The sequence below is a fragment of the Bos indicus genome, chromosome 10 (genome assembly GCF_029378745.1).
Source record: "Bos indicus isolate NIAB-ARS_2022 breed Sahiwal x Tharparkar chromosome 10, NIAB-ARS_B.indTharparkar_mat_pri_1.0, whole genome shotgun sequence".
Classification (NCBI taxonomy): domain Eukaryota; kingdom Metazoa; phylum Chordata; class Mammalia; order Artiodactyla; family Bovidae; genus Bos; species Bos indicus.
In genome coordinates this window covers 14,949,807-14,974,245 of record NC_091769.1, presented here as the reverse complement: position 1 = coordinate 14,974,245, position 24,439 = coordinate 14,949,807, and the positions used below count along the sequence as shown (strand labels likewise).

Below are 24,439 nucleotides of genomic sequence, written 5' to 3'. Positions count from 1 at the left end.
ATTCTAATAGGAAAAGAAAGATAATAAATGACATCATAATGAAGTATGTCAAAAAGTAGTAAACATTATGAAAAAATAAGACAGGGTAACAGGGATTAGAAAGAATGAGATGGAATTTTAAATAGGGTAGTCTGGGTAAGTCATTTAAAAATATTAATAACTTGGCTTAAAGGAACTGAAGGAGATAGCCATGTGAATATCTTGGTAACAGCATTCCAGGTTAAAAAAACACCCATGCCAAGGCCCAGGATAAGAGCATACAGTGCATCTGAAGAATAGCAGGAAAGTCACTGTAGTCAGAGCCAAATTAAACAGAATACTAGTAAATGATGATACCAGATGGGTAAGAAGAGATGACTAGATCCTAAGAATTCTGGAGTGTACTTCCCTGGTAGTTCAGCTGGTAAAGAATTTACCTGCAATGCAGGAGACCCTGGTTCAATTCCTGGGTTGGGACGATCCCCTGGAGAAGGGAAAGGCTATCCACTCCAATACTCTGGCCTGGAGAATTCCATGGACTGTATAGTCCATGGGGTCACAAAGAGTCGGACACAACCGAATGTGTGTTCACTTACTTACTTACACTATAATGAATAAGAAGAATCCAGGATGACTCTAAAGATTTTAGCCTGACCATCGAGGCAGATGGAAGGTGCCCTTAACCAAGATGACTGTGGGTCAAATTTGTTTTAAAAGGAAGAACAAAAAATCACTGCTGGACATATTAAGGTTGAGATAGACATCTGAACAGTAATTTTATATGGGCAGTTGGATAAGACTCTGGAACTCAGAGAAAACTTGGCTACAGATACAAACTTAGAATCATTTATTTATGTTTAGTTACTATTTAAAGCCTTGAGACTAGATAGAATTATCAAGGAAATGCAGATAGCAAAGAGGTCTGGGATAAGAAAAGTATAGAAGACATACAGATGGCCAAGAGGCACAAGATGTTCAATATCACTAACTACTGCTGCTGCTAAGTTGCTTCAGTCGTGTCCAACTCTGTGTGACCCCATAGACGGCAGCCCACCAGGCTCCTCTGTCCCTGGGATTCTCCAGACAAGAACACTGGAGTGGGTTGCCATTTCCTTCTCCAATGCAGCAAAGTGAAAAGTGAAAGTGAAGTCGCTCAGTCATGTCCGACTCTTAGCGACCCCATGGACTGCAGCCCCCCAGGCTCCTCCGTCCATGGGATTTTCTAGGCAAGAGTACTGGAGTGGGGTGCCATTGCCTTCTCCAGATATATACACTACTGTAGACAAAAGATGTCTAAAAAGAACCTACTGTGTAAAACAGAGAACTCTATTCATTACTCTGTGGTGACCAACAGGGCGGGGAATGGCATCTAGAAGAGAGTAAATATATGCATACACATATGGCTGATTCACTTTGCTATACAGCAGAAACTAGCACAACATTGTAAACCAACTATACTCCAATTAAAAAAATTTAAAGAAAAAGAAAACAAGTGTAAGAAGAAATGACCAGCAAGACAAAAGGAAAACCAAGAAACAGAGTTGTGTCCTAGACTACTCTGTTCAGTGACTAAAGTGCTGTAAGCGGGAGAACTTGATTAACTGAGTCAAATGCTGCTAATAGATTAAGTAAGCTGGGGACTGAGAATGAACTATGCATGGGCTTTGGCATCAAAATCTTCCTGACAAAGAAAGTTTCAGTGGAGTGACTGGAACAAAAGCATTACTGGAGTGAGCTTACAGGAGAATGGAAAAAGAGGAATTGGAGACAGAGACTACAGAAGACTTGTTCAAGGAATTTTGCCATAATGAGGAGCAAGGCAATGGGGGTAGAAGCTGACAAGGGAAGTACAGGGTTAAGAGAAGGATCATGCTGATGTCACTGAGCTGAGCATCAAGCCTCTTCTTCTTTGGTTACATAAACTAATGGATTAGTTTTTACATTTATGCCAGTTTTAGGTGGACTTTTTGTATCACTTGTAGTAAGAATACTGATTTTTTTCACAGTAACTTTTTAATTCACTCTCATGCTGAACTCTTAATTAGTTCTAACAGCTCCAAACAGCTGATTTTCTACTGGTATTCCTGTGTAAGAATTCTTGCATATATATTAAAAAAGAGTTCTTGCATAAAAGTAGCTAGAAGTTTCCAGTTACACAACTATACACTAGAAAGGGAAATTACTTTAAATAATCTTTCAGTAACGATCTGGTAGTACAGACTGAAACACAATGACTGTACACTTAGCTGTTTTCTTAACTGTGTATTTTCTCCAGTAAATACAAGCATTAAGGATTTACCATGAACTTTTTTTCTTGTTTATGTTAGCCACCTTATTTGTCATCATACGTTACTATTAGTTGTATACTTGAATTTAGATACAGTTTAACAGTCATTTTCAAAGTCATGCTATACTATCCTTTCGTAAATGAAGTAGAAGGGCAAAATATTAAAATCTGAGTAGCAACCTATATTCGTAAGCCCAGAAAAGGTTCCAAAGACTGTAATTTAATATTAGACATTTAGCAACATCTACCCGTAACTGATTTTACATTTATAACAGACAAACCAGAAATTCCAGGCATTTGGGTAAATACTGATTTATACTCTTGAAATATATTGCTGAAGAGAACTCAATCTTACAAACTATTACGTTTACCTTCCTGCAGGAAGAAATGGAATTTCCTTCTGATAAGGATTAAGAGAATTCATGTGGTGAAGGTGGTGGCAAGTGAGCCCAATATCCAAGCATATTTGCCATGAATAGTGATCAGAGGGAAACCAGCTATAAGTCACTGGATAATTTCTAACAAATACTTAAAATTACAAAAAGCAAACAAGTACATTTCCTTCCTGGAGAAGGAAATGGCAACCCACTCCAGTATTCTTGCCTGGAGAGTTCTATGGACAGAGGAGCCTAGCGGGCTACACAGTCCATGGGGTTGCAAAGAGTCAGACACGACTGAGTGAGTAACACGATTAACACTAAACATGTACAAATAGCTATCACTACCCTGGACTCCCATTCCTAAGCAGAGAACCTATGGGTTCAAACGTGGAAATATCATGATATCAAGATTAATGGAGTTGATTGAGAAGAATGCTCAAACCAAAGTGGGCTTCTTAGATTCAGCCCCTTGCTCAAAAACCACTGCTCTCCTAAGGTGCCAAATAATCAAAAATAATGCCAGAGATTCTGTCTCACTACAGTCCCCAGTTAAGCAGAAGAGTGTTTCCCTAGGTCAGTCTCTACCTCTCCTAACAAGAGCACCTCACTAAGCTCATTATGATGCTAATGTTTTAAAGATCCAGTAAAAATTTTTCACAAAACGTGACCCAAAACATAAGCCAATTTCATCTCTGTTCAACCAATGAAACAGCAATCTGATCCAATGCTGGAAGAAAGCTTACTGTGCTGTGTATCTATTTAAATATGGCACACCATTGTAACAGAGAATTTCAGGAACTCTCAGTAGTCAGGCTAATAATCCACTGACTTGTAGATCCAATTCCCTTTGCTCTATAGATGAGACTGTTTTCTTATTTTACAGACTTAGGAAAGAAAATGAAGGAGTCTTGTGGAAGTTAATAAGAGGTACATCTGCAGGCCTGGAAAAAATGCCACAGTAAGGAGCTAAAAAGAGTAGACACCCAAGAAGAAGGCAGAAGGAGGTGGGAGAAGCATGAAGAAAGACAAATGGGAAGATGCCAAAAACAAACTTACTTTCCACTGAAATTTGGTCTTTGCCCATTTTGCACATGGGTTAAGAGAACAGTTTCTTCCTGCTCCTCAAGTTGACCTTCCTGTACCACAAACCCCCCATTCAGAAAACCCAGAAGGCCTAGAAGCAAAGGTTATTGTCCTCATGGGCACAGAAATAGGTGTTTAACCATCATGTTTAAGCTTGGAGGAGAAAGGGGGATGCAAATAGTTTAATATTTCTAAAGTAAACATTTTCATTTCTCCTACTCTTTTGAACTCTGGGTGCATATGAGTGCATTCTCTTACACATATTCTTGTATGCAAATGTCTATGTATGCAAATTAAGAGTATTAAAATAAATCAGCTGGAAAAATAGGTATCACCTTTAATTGAATCAGTATCTAAACTGTAGTTTGCTTACAGCAGAAAAAGTATGCTCTGCAATGACCTTCAGTTGAAGAACTGAATGAGACTGATAATTATCACTTTTTAAAGGGTAAAATGGTTAACAGTGTGAATGATTTTTTAGGTATCAAAAAAATTAAGTGTCTATCCTCCAATTTTATATAGCAAATCTAACACATGTAGGGCAATAAGAGATATAACTATTATTAAGAACTATAGTTTCATTTTATAAAAGTTAAAACACATTTCAGAAGTTACTCTAAAAGCATAAAGGGGGTCAAAAGAGATGCAATGCTAGATTGGGGAGCAAAGTAGAAGCAAGCTGCAGACACAGAAAGGCTGATATAGATTACTCATTAGGTAGTAAAAGCTCCAGCACTTTAATTCTAATCACACCAAGTGTCATTCTTTAAACAGTCTTTTGATTTAGCAAATCCAGGTCTTATGGTGGGAAGGTAAGAATTAATATGAAAAAAAAAAATCACATATAGAAATACAATCTTGGTTTTAAATTTACTTCAAAAGCACACCAAAATCTACACAAAGCATAAGATTACACTTGAACATATAAAAGATAAATACAAACACATGAGCTGTTTTACTTTATCTAAAAGTAACCATGGGATGGATTCTAGAGAAATTTCAATCTTAAGCAGAAATACAAGTTATACCATCAAGGCTATTACTTAAAGAATAATGTATTATTTCTATTAAAAAGGAAGTTAACAATTCACACCCTAAGTGAACTTGAAAATATGAATTTCCTAATCTGCTAAATGGATAAAATTGCAATTTGACATGCTAAGTATTGTTACAGCTCACCTCTTCTGGTTGCACTTTAACTCAATTCACAATAAATTTGTCAGATTTTCTAGTCCCCAATCCACCTACTTTGGAGTTGAAAAACTCCTTGTTAGCTTTTAGGTTCTATAGAGACCTCTTAAAATAATCTGAAATAAAGCACTAAAGTGAATGTCTATTTCTCCATTTGACAGCAATTCTTTTATAACCATAATTATTGAATCTATCAAGATTTCTACTCTTATCATGCAATGAGTAAAATGCTTCTGTCAATGACTGTCATGTAAACTTCAACTGTTAATATAAACTTTGAAGAAATAGCCATCAACATACTTCTGATAAAATAAATCAACCAATAAGTTAACAAAGTGGGGGAAAGAAGAAAGACACATTGATTACACTGAAAAATTAACAAAGCTGTTAAGAAAACTTAGATTTAAAAGTGTTTGGTAAACTAAAATTGGCTTCTCTAGTGGTTCAGTGGTAAAGAATCCACTTGCCAATGCAGGTTCAATCCCTGCGTCAGGAAGATTCCCTGGAGGAGGAAATGGCAGCTCACTCCAGTATTCTTGCCTGGGAAATCCCATGGACAGAGGAGCCCAGCATGCTACAGCCCACAAGGGTGCAAAAGAGTCTGACATGATTTAGCAACTAAACAACAACAAAAACAGAACTTTAAATAGTAACTACTTAACGAAACAAAGATGGCAGAACAAAGACCAAATATAACAGTGCGTGCATGCTAAGTTGCTTCAGTTGTGTATGACTCTTTGCAACCCTAGAGACCACAGCCAGCCAGGCTCCTCTGTCCATGGGATTCTCTGGGCAAGAATACTGGAGTGGGTCACTATTACCTTCTCCAGCAGATCTTCCCAACCCAAGAATTGAACATGCATCTCCTGCACTGGTAGGCAGATTCTTTACCACTGAGCCATCTGGGAAGCTGCTAAAAAGCCAGCTAGATGCTTGTTATTTACAAGAGGAAAAACTGCCTCAAGGAGATACCACTTCATACCCACTAGGTTGGTTATAACCAAAAAGACAATAACAAGCGCTAGCAAGAATGTCGGAGAAGGTGATGGCATCTCACTCCAGTACTCTTGCCTGGAAAATCTCATGGGCGGAGGAGCTTGGTAGGCTGCAGTCCATGGGGTCGCGAAGAGTCGGACATGACTGAGTGACTTCACTTTCACTTTCATGCATTGGAGAAGGAAATGGCAACCCACTCCAGTGTTCTTGCCTGGAGAATCCTAGGGACGGGGGAGCCTGGTGCACTGCCGTCTATGGGGTCGCATAGAGTCAGACATGACTGAAGCGACTTAGCAGCAGCAGCAAGAATGTGGGGAAATAAGAACCCTCAAATATCACTGGTGAGGCTGTAAAATGGCACAACTCCTTTGGAAAACCGTCTGGCAGTTATTCAAAGGTTAGACAGAGTCACCCAGTATTTCCACTTCTAAATAAAAACCGACAACATATGTCCATATAAAAACATGTATATGAATATTCATAAGCTTTATTCATAATACTGAAAAAATAGAAACAACCCAAATGTCCATCAACTGATGAATTTTAAAAATGTGGTACAATGAAATACTATTTTCCTATAAAAAAGAATGAAGCACTGAAACATGCTATAACATGAATGAACCTTGAAAACATTAGGCAAATCCATAAAGACAGAAACTGCATTAGTAGTTCCAGGGGCTGGGGAGTTGGGACTGGAGAGTGACTTTTAATGAGTATAAAGTCTCTTTTCAGGGTGATGAAAATGTTCCAACACTGACAGTGGTGATAGCTGCACAACTCTGGGAATATACTGAAACCAATGAATTGTACACTTTAAAAGAGTAAATTCTATGGTAAATTCAATCCTAAAGGAAATCAGTCCTGAATATGCATTGGAAGGACTGATGCTGAAGCTGCAACTCCAATTTGGCCACCTGATGTGAAGAACTGACTCATTTGAAAAGACCCTGATGCTAGGAAAAATTGAAAGTAGGAGAAGGGGACAACAGAGGATGAGATGGTTGGATGGCATCACCGACTCGATGAAAATGAGTTTGTGTAAGCTCTGAGAGCTGGTGATGGACAGGGAACCCTGGTGCGCTGCAATCCATGGGGTCACAAAGAGTCAGACATGACTGAGCGACTGAACTGACTGATGTATCAGTAAAGCCACTATTTAAAACACAAAGGTTGAAAAAACAAAAAACACAGCTTTTATCAGGCAGATAGAAATAAAAAGGAAGCTTAAAAAAAGTAACAAAACAAAGGTAACTTTATGAGGAAAAGTCTAAAAGCAGGAGGGGAAAAAAACAGTTTAATTCGAGACTTTCCCCCTCAGGTTAAAAAACAAAGGATGGTCATTCTCACCACCATTATTCAACAGTGTATTGCAATCCCAAAAAGTGCAGTAAGATAACAGCATATAAGGGACTAGAAGAAGAAATAAAACTGTCTCTATTACCAGATGACATTGTAGCTGTATATAGAAAATTTCAAAAATTAAAAAAAAAAAGCCTTCTTAGAACTAATGAGCTCAACAAGGTCACAAGATAGAAAATCAAGAACAAAAAGTCAAACGTACCTCTATATACTAACAACCACCATGAAAAATCAAAATTTAAATTATAATACCACCTGTAATCACTCAACAGAGTGAAATACTTAGATACAGCTCTAATAAACAAGTGTAAGACTTGTATACTGAAAACTACAAACAAAATGCTAATGAACAAAATAAAAGAAAAATTAAATGCAAAGACATTCATATATTGAAAGACTCAACAGAAAAACTGTATATTATCCCTAAGTTGATATAGAGGTATAACTCGATTTCCATCAAAATCTCAGGGTTTTTTTTTTTTGGTAGAGAGAGACAAGACAACTTAAAAAATTTATATGGAAAGGCAAACAAACTAGAATAGCTATAAAAATTTTAAAACAAAACAATAAAGTTAGAGAAATTACTCTGCTCAATTTTATGAGACTATATATCTATGGTAACCAAGATCATGTGATATAAGTGAGAGACAGAAAACAGATCAGTGGAACAGAACAAAGGACTCAGAAACAGACCCAGATAAGTATGGACAGTGATTTTTGACAAAGGTGAAAAAGCAATTCAATGGAGGAAGGATACACTTTTAAAACAAATGATACTGAAGTAATCAGAAATCTGTAGACAAACCTCACCTTATTTAAAAGGTAACAACAAATGGAGCACAGAGTTAAAGGTAAAACATAAAAATATAAACCTTTTAGGAAAAAAACCACAGGAGAAATCTTTCAGACATATCTAGAGTTGAGCAAAGAGTTTTTAGACTTTAAAGAGTTTTTAGACTTTACATCAAAAGCATGATCTATAAAAGAAAAAAAATTCAATTTTGCTCCGTATAATACCCTATCAAGAAGATAAAAAACAACTACAAAACAGGAGAAAATATTGGCAAACCACATATTCAACAAAGGACTAGTATCTAGAATATATAAAGAACTTTGAAAGCTCAATAATGAAAAAACAAACAAATACTCCAATTAGAAAATGGATAAAAAATATGGAGAAAATTCACTAAAGAGGATATTCGGATGCCAAACAAGCAAATAAAAAGATGTTCAATATTATTAGCCATTAAGCCAAATTAAAATCATAAGCTATCACTACACATCTACCAGAAAGGCAAAAGAAAAAAAAAACCACCAAATGATGTAAAAGAGTCAGAGAAACTGGATCACTTATACATGGCCAGTAGAAATGCAAAATGGTATATAGTTATTGTTTGTGCCTTCTGAGAGTCTCTGTTTCCCTCAGTCCTATGGAAGTTCTGTAAACAAATCCTGCTGTCCTTCAAAGTCAGATTTCTTGGGGATTCCCAGTCCCTTTGCAGGATCCCCAGGCTGGAAAGTCTGATGTGGGGCCTAGAATCTTTGCAACAGTGGGACTTCTTTGCTATTACTGTTCTTCAGTTTGTGGGTCACCCACTCGGAGGGTATGGGATTTGATTTTAACGTGATTGTTTAAAAAAACTTATGATCAACCTAGACAGTGTATTAAAAAGCAGAGACATCACGTTTCTGACAAAAGTCCATATAGTCAAAGCTATGGTCTTTCCAGTAATCATGTATGGATGTGAGAGTTGAACCATAGAGAAGGTTGAGCACCAAAGAATTGATGCTTTTGAACTATGGTGCTGAACAAGACTCTTGACAGTTCCACAGACAGCAAGGAGTTCAAACCAGTCAATCCTAAAAGAAATCAGTCCTGAATATTCATTGGAAGAACTGATGCTGAAGCTGAAGCTCCAATACTTTGGCCACCTAATGCAAAGAATTGACTCATTGGAAAAGACCTTGATGCTGGGAAAGGTTGAGGGCGGGAGGAGAAGGGGACAACAGAGGATGAGATGGTTGGATGACATCACCGATTCAAAGGACATGAGTTTGAGTAAACTCCAGGAGATAGTGAAGGACAAGAAAGCCTGGCGTGCTGCAGTCCGTGGGGTTGCAGAGAGTCAAACACGACTTAGTGACTGAACAACATAGTAACTGTGGAAAATAATTTTGCAGTTCCTTTTAAAACTGGAAATGAACTTACCATATGTCTCATCAATTGAATATTTGGGCATCTATCTTAGAGAAAGAAAGACTTATTTCCACACAGAAACCCATATATATAGGGTAATATCAATTTTATGCATAATAGCCAACACACTGGAAACTATCTAAAATGTCTGTCAGTGCATAAAATGGCTAAATAATAGAACACCTGCAACAGACCACTTCCTAGAAATAAAAAAAGAACTGCTGATATACACAACAACTTGGATAAACCTCAAAGAAATTATGCTGAGTGAAGAAAGCCAATCTTTAAAGGACATAAGGCATGATTTTTTAATATTGGTGAAATAACTTACAGACAGAGCACTGATTAGTGGTTGTCAGGGACAAGGCATGCGGGAGGACGGTAGTGAGGCTATGAAAGGGTAGTAATAGGCAGTCATGTGGATTTGGTGGTAGTTACATGAAGCTATCATGTGATGTGATGTTCAAGCTGGTTTTAGAAAAGGCAGAGGAACCAGAGATCAAATTGCCAACATCCGCTGGATTATCGAAAAAGCAAGAGAGGTCCAGAAAAACATCTATTTCTGCTTTATTGACTATGCCAAAGCTTCTGACCGTGTGGATCACCACAAACTACGGAAAATTCTGAAAGAGAAGGGAATACCAGACCACCTGACCTGCCTCTTGAGAAATCTGTATGCAGGTCAGGAAGCAACAGTTAGAAGTGGACATGGAACAACAGACTGGTTCCAAATAGGGAAAGGAGTACGTCAAGGCTGTATACTGTACATCAAGGCTGTATACTGTCACCCTGCTTATTTAACTTATATGCAGAGTACATCATAAGAAATGCTGGGCTGGAGGAAGCACAAACTGGAATCAAGATTGCTGGGAGAAATATCAATAACCTCAGATATGCAGATGATACCACCTTTATGGCAGAAAGTGAAGAACTAAAGAGCCTCTTGATGAAAGTGAAAGAGGAGAGTGAAAAAGTTGGCTTAAAGCTCAACATTCAGAAAACAAAGACCATGGCATCTGGTCCCATCACTTCATGGCAAAGAGATGAGGAAACAGTGGTAACAGTGGCTGACTTTATTTTTTGGGGCTCCAAAATCACTGCAGATGGTGATTGCAGCCATGAAATTAAAAGATGCTTGCTCCTTGGAAGAAAAGCTATGTCCAACCTAGACAGCATATTAAAAAGCAGAAACTTTACTTTGCCAACAAAGGTCCATCTAGTCAAGGCTATAGTTTTTCCAGTAGTCATGTATGGATGTGAGAGTTGGAGTATAAAGAAAGCTGAGCGCCGAAGAATTGATGCTTCTGAACTGTGGTGTTGGAGAAGACTCTTGAGTCCCTTGGACTGCAAGGAGATCCAACCAGTCCATCCTAAAGGAAATCAGTCCTGAATATTCTTTGGAAGGACTGACACTGAAGCTGAAACTCCAATCCTTTGGCTACCTGATGCGAACAACTGACTCATTTGAAAAGACCCTGATGCTGGGAAACACAGAAGGCGGGAGGAGAAGGGGACGACAGAGGATGAGATGACTGGATAGCATCACGGACTTAATGGACATGAGTTTGAGTATACTCCGGGAGTTGGTGATGGACAGGGAGGCCTGGCATATTGCAGTCCATGGGGTCACAAAGAGTCGGACACGACTGAGTGACTGAATTGACTGAATCATGTGATAAAGTTGCAGAGAGGTATACACACAAAAATGAATGCATAAATAACTGATATAATTTGAATAAGTCCTGTGAGTTGTACCAACGTTAATTTTCTAGTTATTAAGATATTGCACTATAGCTAGAAAAGATGCTAACAATGGGGAAGCTGGGTGAAGGGTAGGCAGGATGATCCTTACTGTGCACTTCTTTGTAATTTTCTATGAATCTATGATTATTTCATAATCAATTAAAAAAATAAACACAAGCTATAACTTGAAAAAAAACTATTTGCAAATCATGTATCTAAGGACTAGAATCTAGAATACATATACGGCAACTCTCAAAATTCAACACTATATAAACAAACAATTAAATTAAAAAATGTGAAACTGTTTGACATGTATCACAGCAAGATCCTCTTTGACCCAGCTCCCACAGTAATGGAAATAAAAACAAAAGCAAAGAAAAGGGACTTAAATTAAACTTAAAAGCTTTGGCACAGCAAAGGAAACAATAAATAAGATTAAAAGACAAAGCTCAGAATGGGAGAAAATAATTGCAAACGAAACAACTGACAAAGGATTAATCTCCAAAATATATAAGCAGCTCATCCAGCTCAATACCAGAAAAACAAACCAATCAAAAAATGGGTGGAAGACGTAAACAGACATTTCTCCAAAGACGTACAGATGGCTAACAAACACATGAAACGATGCTCAGCATTGCTCATGATTACAGAAATGAAAATCAAAACTACAGTGAGGTATCACCTCACGCTGGTCAGAATGGCCATCATTAAAAAATCTACAAACAATAAATGCCGGACAGGATGTGGAGAAAAGGGAACCTTTTTGCACGTTGAGCATGTAAAGTGATACAGCCACTATGAAGAAGAGTGTGAAGTGAAGTGAAGTGAAGTTGCTTAGTCGTGTCCGACTCTTTGGGACCCCATGGACTGTAGCCTACCAGGTTCCACCATCCATGGGATTCTCCAGACAAGAATACTGGAGTGGGTTGCCATTTCCTTCTCCAGAAGAAGAATATGGAGATTCTTTAAAAAACTAGGAACAGAACTACAGTATCACTCAACAATCCTACTACTGGGCATAGACCCCGAGAAAACTGTAACTGAAAAAGACCTATGTACCCCAGTGTTCACTTTGTACAACAGCTAGGACATGGAAGCAACAGATGACTGGATACAAAAACTGTGGTACATATATACAATGGCTATTACTCATTGTCAGTCCTAATGAGCTGGATGAACCTAGAGCCTATTACACAGAGTGAAGTCAGTCAGAAAGAGTAAGACAAATACTGTATATTAACTCATGTGTATGGAATCTAGAAAGATGGTCCTGATGAACCTACTTGCAGGGCAGCAGGGGAGACACAGAAATAGAGGAGAGACTTGTGGACACAGCAGGGCAAGGAGAGGGTGGGACGAATGGAGAAGGGCATGGAAAGATACACATGACCATATGTAAAATAGACATGCAGCGGGAATTGGCTGTGTAACAAGGGAGCTCAACCCAGTGCTCTGTGACAACCTAGAGGGGTGGGATGCGGTGGGAGATGGGAGGGGGGCTCAGGAAGGAGGGGACATATGCATATCTGTGGCTGATTCATTTTGATGTACGGCAGAAATCAGCACAATATTGTAAAGCAATTATCCTCCAATTAGAAAAATAAGGAAAACAATGTGAAAGAAATGTACAAATATTTCAGCAAATACACACATGGAAAGATGTTCAACATCATCATTAGCGATTAGGGAAATACAAATTAGAATACAATGAGATATCACTACATACATAATTAAACTCTGAAAATAAAAAGCAATAATAACATAAGCTGGCAAGGATGAAGAGAAACTGGATCTCTCATATATTGCCAGTGGAAGCATAAAATGGTATGCACACTCAGGAAAACAGTTTGGTGTTTCTTCAAAAAACTAAACACATACTTAGGACTCAGAAAACTCACCACTGGGTATGTATTAAGGAAAGAAAGAGGAAACTTACGTCCATACAAAAACCTATATATGAAAAAGAAAAAAGGAAAAAAAAAACTGCACATTAGTGCTTATAATATTATTTGTAGTAGCAAAAATTGAAGAAAACCAAAACACCCTTCAACAGGTAAAAACGTAGAGAAACTGACACATGCATACCATGAACTACTACTTAGCAATAAAAAGGAGTGGAATGCAAATTTCCAACACAAATCATAAATGAAGTCAAAAGATGTCACAATAGAAAAAACAGTTGTGAATTATATCACAAAGTGCTAAATTCCTTAATTTTACAGATCAGAGAAAACCAATTTTTTTTTAAGTCCTTGAATTTAATGACTAAACTTTTAATATGTTGACTGCTTGACAATTTTTCTTTGGTTCTGTATTTTCTCATTTCTCAGATTAAGCTTATTCTTTGAAATAAATGTTACTTTCCTTAAGATGTTTTTTTAATAGGACCATTTTTTAAGGTTTTATTGAATTTGTTACAATATTGCCTCTGTCCTTCCTTTTGGTTGTTTGGCTGCAAGGCATTTGGGATCTGAGCTCCCCGACAAGGGATCGAACCTGCGTCCCCTGCATTGAAAGGCGAAGACTTAACCACTAGACCGTCAGGGAAGTCCCATAGATGCCACGGAAGTCCCATAAACCAATTTTTAAATGAGCAAAGTTCACAGAACAGTTCAAAGAGAAAGAAATAGAACCATCTTAAACAAACTAAATCCTCACTCTTAAGAGATGCAAGTAAAAACTTCAATGTTACAGATACTCACCTAATTTGAAGTGTTCAAAAAGTTTAGTAAGAGTATTGCTGAGGCATAGGGGAAAAAATATTCTCTACATAGCCACTAGCATTATGAATTGGCAAAAACCTTTTCTGGAGGGAAATTTGGCAACATCTATCAAAATTTTAAACAGACATTCTACTTCTAGGAATTTATCTTTTAAAAATATTGGATATATTTGGACATGTGCATAGGGATATATATCCCAGAACAATCTGTGTAATACAGCTTTTCTGTGTAATACAGTTTTTAATAGCAGGAAAATAAATGTCAATCAACAGAAGAATATTTAATAAAACACAGTCCAATCAACTGCATACTAAGCAGATGCTAAAAAAAGAATGAGGCAAATATGAGGACAAAAACTTTCTGGAAAGACATAAAAGGAACTGAAAGCAACACCTGTGGTTGAAATAAAATTAGGAGAGAGACTTCCTTTTCACTATAAACTCTTTGGTAACTTCTGACTTTTACATTAAAATAAAAATGCATTAAAAATGTATTTTGAGTAAAAATTAAATATAATAAATAGACCAAGAGACTAACAGTTTCATTTTGATAAAACAGAAATAGGCTCACACAGAAAACGAATTTATGGTTGCCAGGGGAGGGGGAGGGGGTTTAAATTAGGAGTCTGGGAATAAAATATACACACTTCTATACATAAAATATATAACCAACAAGGACCCACTGTATAGCATAGAGAACTATACTCAGTATTTTGTAATAAACTATAATTAAAAAGAATATATATTTATGAAGCTGAATCACTTTACTACATACTTGAAACTATTACAAATATTTTAATAAAAAGTTTTAAAAATAAAATTGCAGTTTACATTTCTTAATGGACACTCGTGTATGGTGATACTACTGTATACAACAACAAATGTAACTAAAATGCATAAGAAACAAATTAGTCAAATTTGCCAAAGTTTAAAATAAATAAATATTCTCTACATCTTTTAGAAAAGAAAAGAGAAGAAACCAGTGCTGCCAAATTAGGAAGACAAGTTTCTAGGGAAGAAACCCGCCTACAGAAAGAATTAGTGCTTTTGATTTCCTAAATTTCAAGTACAGAAGAGCACAGCTTGTGTTGAATTGTTAGAAGGCAAATTTTCTAAAAGCAGAGTAAATTATAAACCTTTGAATGCCCTTTTCAGTACTTATCAGAGCCCGCGTCCTTGAATTTGCATCACCTGATCTTCAGGCACTGGCTATTAGGCATGTCAAAGAAGGCAAATTCAATTATAAAAAATGAGAGGAGAAGGAAACTGTGAAACCTAATCCAATGCCAGAGGAGCCCTTGGCAGAAAACACTGGTAACCAATGTTATTAAGATGTAGCAGAAACCCTACCCGCACCGCACAAAACAAGATGGATCATTTTAACTATTTAGGAATGCTGACACCATCTGCTGTCTTGTTTCCTAAGGCAAAAAATCAAGTGTGTGTGTGTGTGTATGTGTGTGTATAATCGGATGAATAAATATATATTAATTCAAATATTTTCTATAAATTATTCACACATCTTCCCAAGTCTAAAATAACTGTAATTTCCTTTATGCAAATGTTCTACTTTAAAAAGGAAACAGACTGACCTAGCTTTCTAAAATACTGAGACTATAAACCCTATACACTAGGCTGTTGAACTTACCTAGGAGTATCAATACACCGTTCCACACTGAAGTAGAACTACTCGTAACAGAACTCAGGAAAATCAAATACACAGTGAGAAAGTATGTGGTGTTTTAGACCTGTGGTGTTTAATGAAAAAGACTGTTTGACAAACATTAAAACCTATATAGAAGCCACCTTCCAAGACTTATAAAAAGAGTGAGGGAGGGATAAATTGGGAGACTGGGATTGACATATACACACTACTATATAGAGAACAGATAGCAAGAACCTACTGTATAGAACAGGGAACTATACTCAATTCTCTGTAATGACCTATATGGAAAACAATCTAAAAACAGAGTGGATATATGTATATGTATAGCTGATTCACTTTGTTGTATAGCAGAAACTAACACAACATTGTAAATCAACTATACATCAATAAAAAATAATTTTAAAAAAGACTTAAAAAAGTGACTTGCTTCATGACAAACTGAAGGATGACATCCATATGATCAATTAAAATGTGTTTCAGATTCTTTGCAAAAAAACATTAGAAAAGACTTTATTTATTGTATTTAAATAAAGTGGAGTGCTAATAAGTGTTTACTGTGGTTACCACATAAAAGGTTCTTTTGAGAGTATACAGATGAATATATCAGAGTTAATCTTGAGGAATAAATAACCAAATTTTATTAAGAGCATGCAAGAAAGTGAAACTGATTTGGATGGGAAACATCAAAGCATCTGAAATAGGCCTCATAGAACAAACTGGATTTTAATACTGAAGGACAAAAATACACAGAAAATTAAGCATTTTACTTTATAACCACTTTCACCTGATCTCCCAATTCTTCCAGTTACTATGGACAATGAAAAGAGTTCTCTTTAATATGTGTTCCAAAATGAAGAAGGACCTTAAAATTACTTACTGTTAAAGAAATAAATGGCACCCCACTCCAGTACTCTTGCCTGGAAAATCCCATGGACGGAGGAGCCTGGTAGGCTGCAGTCCATGGGGTCGCTAACAGTCGGACACGACTGAGCAACTTCACTTTCACTTTTCACTTTCATGCATTGGAGAAGGAAATGGCAACCCACTCCAGTGTTCTTGCCTGGAGAATCCCAGGGACGGGGGAGCCTGGTGGGCTGCCGTCCATGGGGTCGCATGGAGTCGGACACGACTGAAGTGACTTAGCATACCATAGCATAGCAAAGAAATAAAATGATTATAAAAATGGATAAAAATTATCTAATAAAGTAGGGGAATGCCAAAACTATTGTTTTTAGTTAGAAACACGAACCATGCATACAATACAAACATTCAGCTTACACTGGAACCTCTTAAACTCTGTCTAAATTTAGTGCTTACAGATAAAATGGAAGGGGAAAAAATGAAAAATTAAATTTATCCATCACATTCTGGACTCAAATGATCGTGATCAATTAGCTAAGTACAGGTCAAAACTAAATTCTTAAGAGTTTGTAATGATTTTAAATGTATGTTATGTTGAGAAAGAAAGAGAATGCTGCAAGGCATTTAATTTTTCAGAAAATAGTTTTCTAGATTCAAAACAAACGACCTACTAGCAAAAGCCATCCTTTAGAAAACTGAATTCTACAACGAGGTAGTCACTTCAATTAATGAAGTACAGAGAAAGTCTTTTAACAATGTTAAAAATCTTAGATTCTTTTTTTCAATCGTTTCTGTTACTTAGCAGGGCTTTAAAATATTTCATTCTAAACTCTTGCAGATTACTCAGAATCTTTTTTCAATCTTTTCAGAGTCTCTGAGTATTTCCATCCCACAAATATTTACTGGATCAATAAACTCCCACAAATCACTTTCTGGTGAGCTTCCTATGTATAACCAAATTGTTTTATTTTATTTCTATGATAAGAGTGAGAAACTAGAAATCTATTTACATCCCACTAAGCAATTCTATACCACCTAGCATTTTGTGTGTATATCAAAAATAATGGATTTATTCATGAAGACAGGCTTCCCTGGTGGTTCAGATGGTAAAGAATATGCCTGCAATGCAAGAGAGCTGGGTTCAATCCCTGGGTCAGGAAGATCCCCTGGGAGAAGGGAATGGCAACCCATTCCAGTATTCTGGCCTGGACAATCCCATGGACAGACGATCCTAGTAGGCTACAGTCCATTGGGTCACAAAGAGTCGGACACGACTGAGCAACTAACACACACATTCATAAAGTCTGGTGTTCTATTAATAGGAAGTCACTACAAACAATGAGTTAGTGAATACTGAACCACTGCTCCTAGGAGAAACAAAGGGTTAAGTTCCTATAAGCCTCTGATCACAACATTTTCAACAACTGATCAATATCTAACCTTGTTTTCTGTGTGTTTCTATTTAAAGACACATTATTTGATATATATTGATAATTCATTAACACTAAGTTCACTGCCAAAAGCACTGTAATTCATGCCTGAGCAAAAATACTATGTATATTTTCTCCATAATGCACATCACAGCTTTTTTGCATTTCAGAACATTATAGACAAAACTTCAGCACTATGTTTGGGGGCCATTTTAAACAATATTATCACCAACAAAAAGCACCGAAATGCAAAAAATGTGGCATTAAGTAGAGTGCCAAGAGGACATTTGTTTATGAGAGCAGAAAACAAGAAGACAAGAACCACCTAATCAACCACAGGTTGAATGCTCGCATCAGCAAACTCCAGTTTTTTGCAGCTCCGTGCATGTCTCTAAATGGCTATGCAACTGTTGTAAGAAGTGATTTTGAATTTACAAGTAAATTTGAGACAGCACACATTCACTCACCAGAATGTACAAATAATGAGGCTCAACAACACAAAGAAAGTTCAATTAAATAAACCTTATGGGAAATATTTTAGCACTTCAGTCAATTTTGTAAATGCAAGGGTTTACTTATTGGATTTCAAGAATGGGTAAAACTTTATGACACTGTTCTTAAACTGTTACATGAAAACACTCCATTAAAGCATTCTATAACTTTTCAGATGAAGCATAAAGAGAGAAATATTATTTAAAATTCACTGACTACTCTTAAAAAAGTCATTAAGAAGAAAATACCATATAGAAAGATAGCAAAAGCTATCTGTAGCCTTAACATAATTTCTTATGAACTATCTCCTTCTATTATCTTTTTAGGGGAAAACCAGATGTTTACCCGTTATTTTTACACACTAAAAAGTTCATAAGGATAAAGTATCCTGAAGTAATAAGACAAGATATTAAGCTACAAAGGCATAAAAAATTAGTGTAGACAATTATAAGTGAGCATATAACATACATCTTAAGCAAAGTACCTCAAATATCAATAATTTAAATGTTCAATTTTATTTATTTAAAATATTATTCAATATAACCATAATGTATATCCAGTGTGCATTTCTACTTTTCATAACAAAATTTAATAGACATGTATGTAAACATCATCTATTCACTCTGGTACCTGAAATTCATATTAGTGAAACTGAAAACAAGATATGCTAATTATTAACCATGTTTTTGGCAGCGAAAAACTAGAAAATATGTCTTTTAATAGAGGACTTATTTAGAACACAGAATTAACAGTCTTTAATAAGAAATGAGCTACTATATATACACATGCTCACACATGTACACATACACATTATATACGCATGTGTATGTATACACATGTGTATGTATATATGTGTGATGTGAAAGTCACTCAGTTGTGTTCGACTCTTTGTGATCCCAGGGACTATACAGTCCATGGAATTCTCCAGGCCAGAATACTGGAGTGGGTAGCCTTTCCCTTCTCCAGGGGATCTTCCCAACCCAGGGATCGAACCCAGGTCTCCCACATTGCAGGTGGATTTTTTACCAGCTGAGCCACAAGGGAAGCCCATGTGTATATATGGCCTCCAACAAAAATGGGAAGATGAACAAGGAGAAATGTCTATACTATATTAGTAAGACAAAGGGAGGAAGAAACAAGTCACAGAATACTATGTACAATATGATTCCTTCTTAAACACGAGAAACATAACGTGCTTATGAATGCATACACACTGAAGTGCTAATGAGGAAGGGAATTTGGCACTTTCACTTTTTATAATGAGCGTGTATAAGTTTTAGAAGTTTACAGCAGGTTCTCAACAAGTGTTTCCTTATTAATGGCTATTTTACAAATGTGATAAAATTCATGTTGTTTGAAAATGACTCCTATAATCAATTTTTTCATGTATTCTGCTAAATAATTTAAAACAAACATTTCCTAGTTCAAGAATTTCTGTAAATGTTCTCAAAATTCAACACTCACCAATCCCCCAAACTGAAATGTTTACTGATTTGTAACAGGGATTGACAAATTTTTTCTGTAAAAGCCAGACAGTAAATATTTTAAGGTTTTGCAGACATGCATGGTCTCTGGTGCATATTCTTCTTCGTCTTTGTTTTTACTTTACAACCCTTTAGGAATATCAAAATAAAAAAAGTTCTTAGCTCAGATCCACCAAAACAGGCTGCAGGCAGGATTTGCCTTTCCAGCCACAGTTTGGCAATCACTGATTTTTAACAACAAACCAGCATCTGGAAGCCTGATATTTTAAATGTATTACACTGAACGTATCAGAGATCCCAACAGGGTCAGTTTTCTTCTACCTTAAATAAAGTAAGGGAGCATACAGCAATTAAAACTTGTAGTTGATTAATACATCGAATTCTATTAATATATTAGACACTGACCAAACAATGGGAAAACATAGTACATGAAATTCCAAGTGTGTATTAGTGTTATATAACCATGATCATGTGTGTACCTGTAAGACACACATATTCACTTGAAAAAGTCAACTGAAATTGAAATACTGCACATCAAAACTCACATCTCCTTCTATAATAATTTAAACCATTTCCTCATTTAAATAATCAAAAATATCAAGTCATTTTAGATGTCATCAACCCTTAAAAATTAAAAACAATTCAGAGACTGACAGTAATTACTGGGTTTTGATTTTGTAAAGGTTACTATAAAATATTAATCAACAATCTAAAATATTATACTTTTAAAAACATTTATATTTTTGGAAAGTTTTTACCATTCACGTTATCAGCACCCATCACTGAAGACCTGAATATATTTTTTTCCTGTCTAAAAGACAGCCTATATATATATTTGATTTTGTCTAAAACTGAGATTCTTATTACCATCTGGATGCTACTACCAAATATAAAATTCATTATGAATGATAATCTGGATTACATTCAAACTCAAAAGTGAAAATGTATCCTCCAATAGTAACCAAATAACCATTATAGAATAATCTTACCTAGACTGGTGGGTTTTATCAGTTCATCCAGTAAATCATAAAATGGTAATTTTTGAAGTTTTATATCCGGATGGACTGGGTGAAGAGCTGATGTAAGATGTGGGAGTTCCAGTTCATGTTTAGGTCCCAGAAGAGAAACAGGGAGTAACGGTGATGATGCAGGGTGACCATCATAAGTGAGTTGTGGAATGGTAGATGGAGACAAAGTTGCTGGCATAGGACTTGAATGTACGTTGGGGATGGACAAGTCCGCAGGCGTCATGATTTTCTGGGGGAACCTCCGCCTATAGAGTTCTTTAATTTTCATTTGCACAGCGGGACTGCAGCCAGCCTTGAGCAAATGCAGGGCTTTTGTGAGCAGTTCGTGTTTGCGTCCGTGCTTGTTTCTCCCAGCGTAGCCCAACAGTACTTGGAGTTCAGAAACTCTAAGGCTCATAACCATTTGCTTAGAGACAAAACAAAATGGGAAACATTAGTAATCCAATAACATAATCTACAACATTAAATGATACTTTATTATAACATTTTATCCTTATGTTTTGTTTACAAAAGCCAGTTCTGTTCCAGTCAATTCTAGTTATTTCAAACTTAAAAATCTAACCATTTAGAGTAAGTAAACAAAGAAATTTAAAATTAATGTTCATAAACCCACGAACTTCTATATAGGGTTATGAAAACAGTAAAATAAAGCAGACGTGAGGTAGAACCACATCTCACCTCATTTTATTGTTATAGTGAAAACGTCAGGTCTTTACCAAGCACTTACTAAGTCTCCCAGAGAGTACTGAGTGCTATGTGGATGGCAAGATAATGAGCCCTCAAGAACATCTGTTTTCTTGGGGAAAATTATATACATACATGTGAAATACATAAATAGTCCACCTCAAGCACCAGATGAAAGCATGATACAAATATTGTAACATTACAGACAATATTGTATTCTATACTAATTTGGGGATTTACAGGGCTTAAACTATACCTTTTTTGACCCATTATATACCAGATACATATGGTATTTTCATACGGTTTGTCCTTAAATCTTTACACCACCACAAGGTGTTACCCTTCCTGCTTTACATGTGAAGAAACTAGTTAAGAAAGGTTGAGTAACTTACCTAAGGCCACTTGCTACTCTAATAAATATCAACCAGGATTCAAACCCAGATACATGTAATTTTACATGTAAAATTACAGATACATGTAATTTTAAATACCATGATCTTTCATTAAACCATTAGGATGAAACTGGAAATATACTATTGACTCTATTGGCAAAGCTAGGCTAAAGCGTCCAGAAATTGGGACTTCACGGTCAGTCCAGGGATTAGGATTCTGCTTTTACTGCTGAGGGCCTGGGTTCAATCCCTCATGTGGAAACTAAGATCCCACACGTGCAGCTAAAAAGTCCAGGAATTTAATCCACATGTCAAAATCCATAGCCTGTAGTAAAGAAATCTAACTTTGTTTAACTCTCTGTTCCCAAATTTCTTTCTCCTTTTCCCCCAACTTTTAATACTAAGAGACCACCAACAGGAAATATCAATGTATACCAATTCTCTCATTTTAAAGTTGAGGAAAATGAAACCCAAAAGGAAATATGACCCAAGATCGTAACAGCTATTAACAGCAGAATCCTGACTTTACCACCACTGACAGAAGGTGTCAGGATGAAAGACACATGTAAGCTCACCATCTGCTCTCTATTTTCCCACCTGTTTTGTACACTCATGCACGTGTGCTCAGTCGCATCTGACTCTGCAACCCCATGGGCTGTAGCCCACCAGGCTCCTCTGTCCATGGGATTGTCCAGGTAAGAATACTGGAGTGGGTTGCCATTTCCTCCTCTAGGAGACCTTTCCAACCCAGGGATTGAACCCATGTCTGTGTCTCCTGCATTCTCAGGCGGATTCCTTACCACTGAGCCATCAGGGAGGCCTCATCCCAAATACCAGTAACACGAAAGCTGAACTGGCTTTCCTCATTTATGACCACTCCCTGAAATGACATCCATTTCAAGCCAATCATCTAGAAGTTACCTACATATTACACAACAATTAAGAAAAACAGAAAAACAAGTGTATAAAGAGCTTTATATGCAATACAGGTGGTTAATCAAAAAAACTCTGAGCCCTTCCCCCACCTTCTCCGGCCTGGTCTCCTCCAAGCTCAGCTTTTGTCATCCTTGCCTTTTAGGCCTGGCAGAACTAAATGATTCCCTTTTCACTACTCTCACTGGTCATTTTTCATATCTTTATTTTGGCACTTATTTTGCTGTACTACAATTTTATTTTTATACAAACAATTCCATGATCAGACTGAGGGCCTCTGTGGTACAAGGTCATGTTACCTTCAGCGTCTAACACTAAGGCCCAACAATAATGCCTTGACAGTGAATGATGAACAAAATTAGAAAGTCATACTAAAAGAAAGGGTGGGGATGGATTCTACAGGGATAAGTTATACATACAATTAAAATATAACTCCAAACGAACTCTCAAGTTCTCATGTTCATACAAAGATATAATGTAGACCTTAAAAACAAATTTTACCCCAAATCCTATAAATATATCTTTCTTTAGATTGCTATCAGAGGTTAAATAATTACTATAATGTCAATTTCTCCCTACTATTCAACCTATCCTAAGAGTATAAAATAATTTTAAAGATTTATTACTTATTTTAAAAGGAACAGAGATTTCAACAGAAAAGCACTGTATTAGTAAGTAAGCTTCTGCTCTTAAGAGAATAACATGAATTATGCTTCAAAGATTATAGGTTAAAAATAAATTTGACATTGGTCAAATATATTTCATTTTGCAGAGAAAACACAATAGAGTTTTCAAAACACAGTGTCCTTCTATTTCAATTCCATTCCATTCTCCCAAGTCAAACACAAACAAAAATCAACATTCATGGGTTACCATAAAATTCTTTTGTCCTAACTCTATGGATGTAAGGATTTAAATGCAGCATTTGTCCTAACTCTTTATGGATGTAACGATTTAAATGCAGCACAGATGGATTACTGCTCTATTTCTATGGAAGAGTACATGGACAACTCACATAAAATTAAATCTTCTGATTGATCATCAAAAGAAAAAAGTTAATGACATAGGTATAATTTTTGGTTTTGTTATCACAGGATGCATAATTAATCATAATTACTGTCCTCATTTTACACATGGAAAAACTGAGCCCTAGAAAGGTTAAGAAATTTGTTGAATGTTACACAACTACTTCTACGCCAAACGTACTTTCATACTACGTTATTGTCTTTTAGAGAAAACAAACCACATGCCTTTTAGTTAGGAAAAAAGATCAATTTATTTAATATTCAATCTCAACTTCAAGCTTCAATATTTTAGCCTTAAAATAATTGGTGGTTAAGATAAAAGAAAACTTCTGGATTCAAATTAACCACTGCACCTTATAATCAGATATAGTGAAACATGAGGCTCTATCTATTGCTATTACTGGAGCAGCTTCTGCATAATCTTAAGGTCTGTAATAAGCATGCAGTATTTAAAAAATCAAGTGAAAGAGGGTGGGAAACACAAATATCTGAAGTTATCTATTACTC

At 36.3% G+C, this 24,439-nt stretch overlaps 1 protein-coding gene across 2 annotated transcripts in view; it reads right to left on the bottom strand.

The window, feature by feature from the left end:
• The window catches only part of PIAS1 (protein inhibitor of activated STAT 1), a 128,078-nt gene that overhangs the window by 69,796 nt on the left and 33,843 nt on the right, over positions 1 to 24,439 (bottom strand). For both annotated transcript variants that reach the window (XM_019968181.2, XM_070796967.1), the window contains exon 2: positions 20,860 to 21,304. In XM_019968181.2, the coding sequence (XP_019823740.1) occupies positions 20,860 to 21,304 (445 nt within the window). The remainder of the gene's footprint in view (positions 1 to 20,859; positions 21,305 to 24,439) is intronic.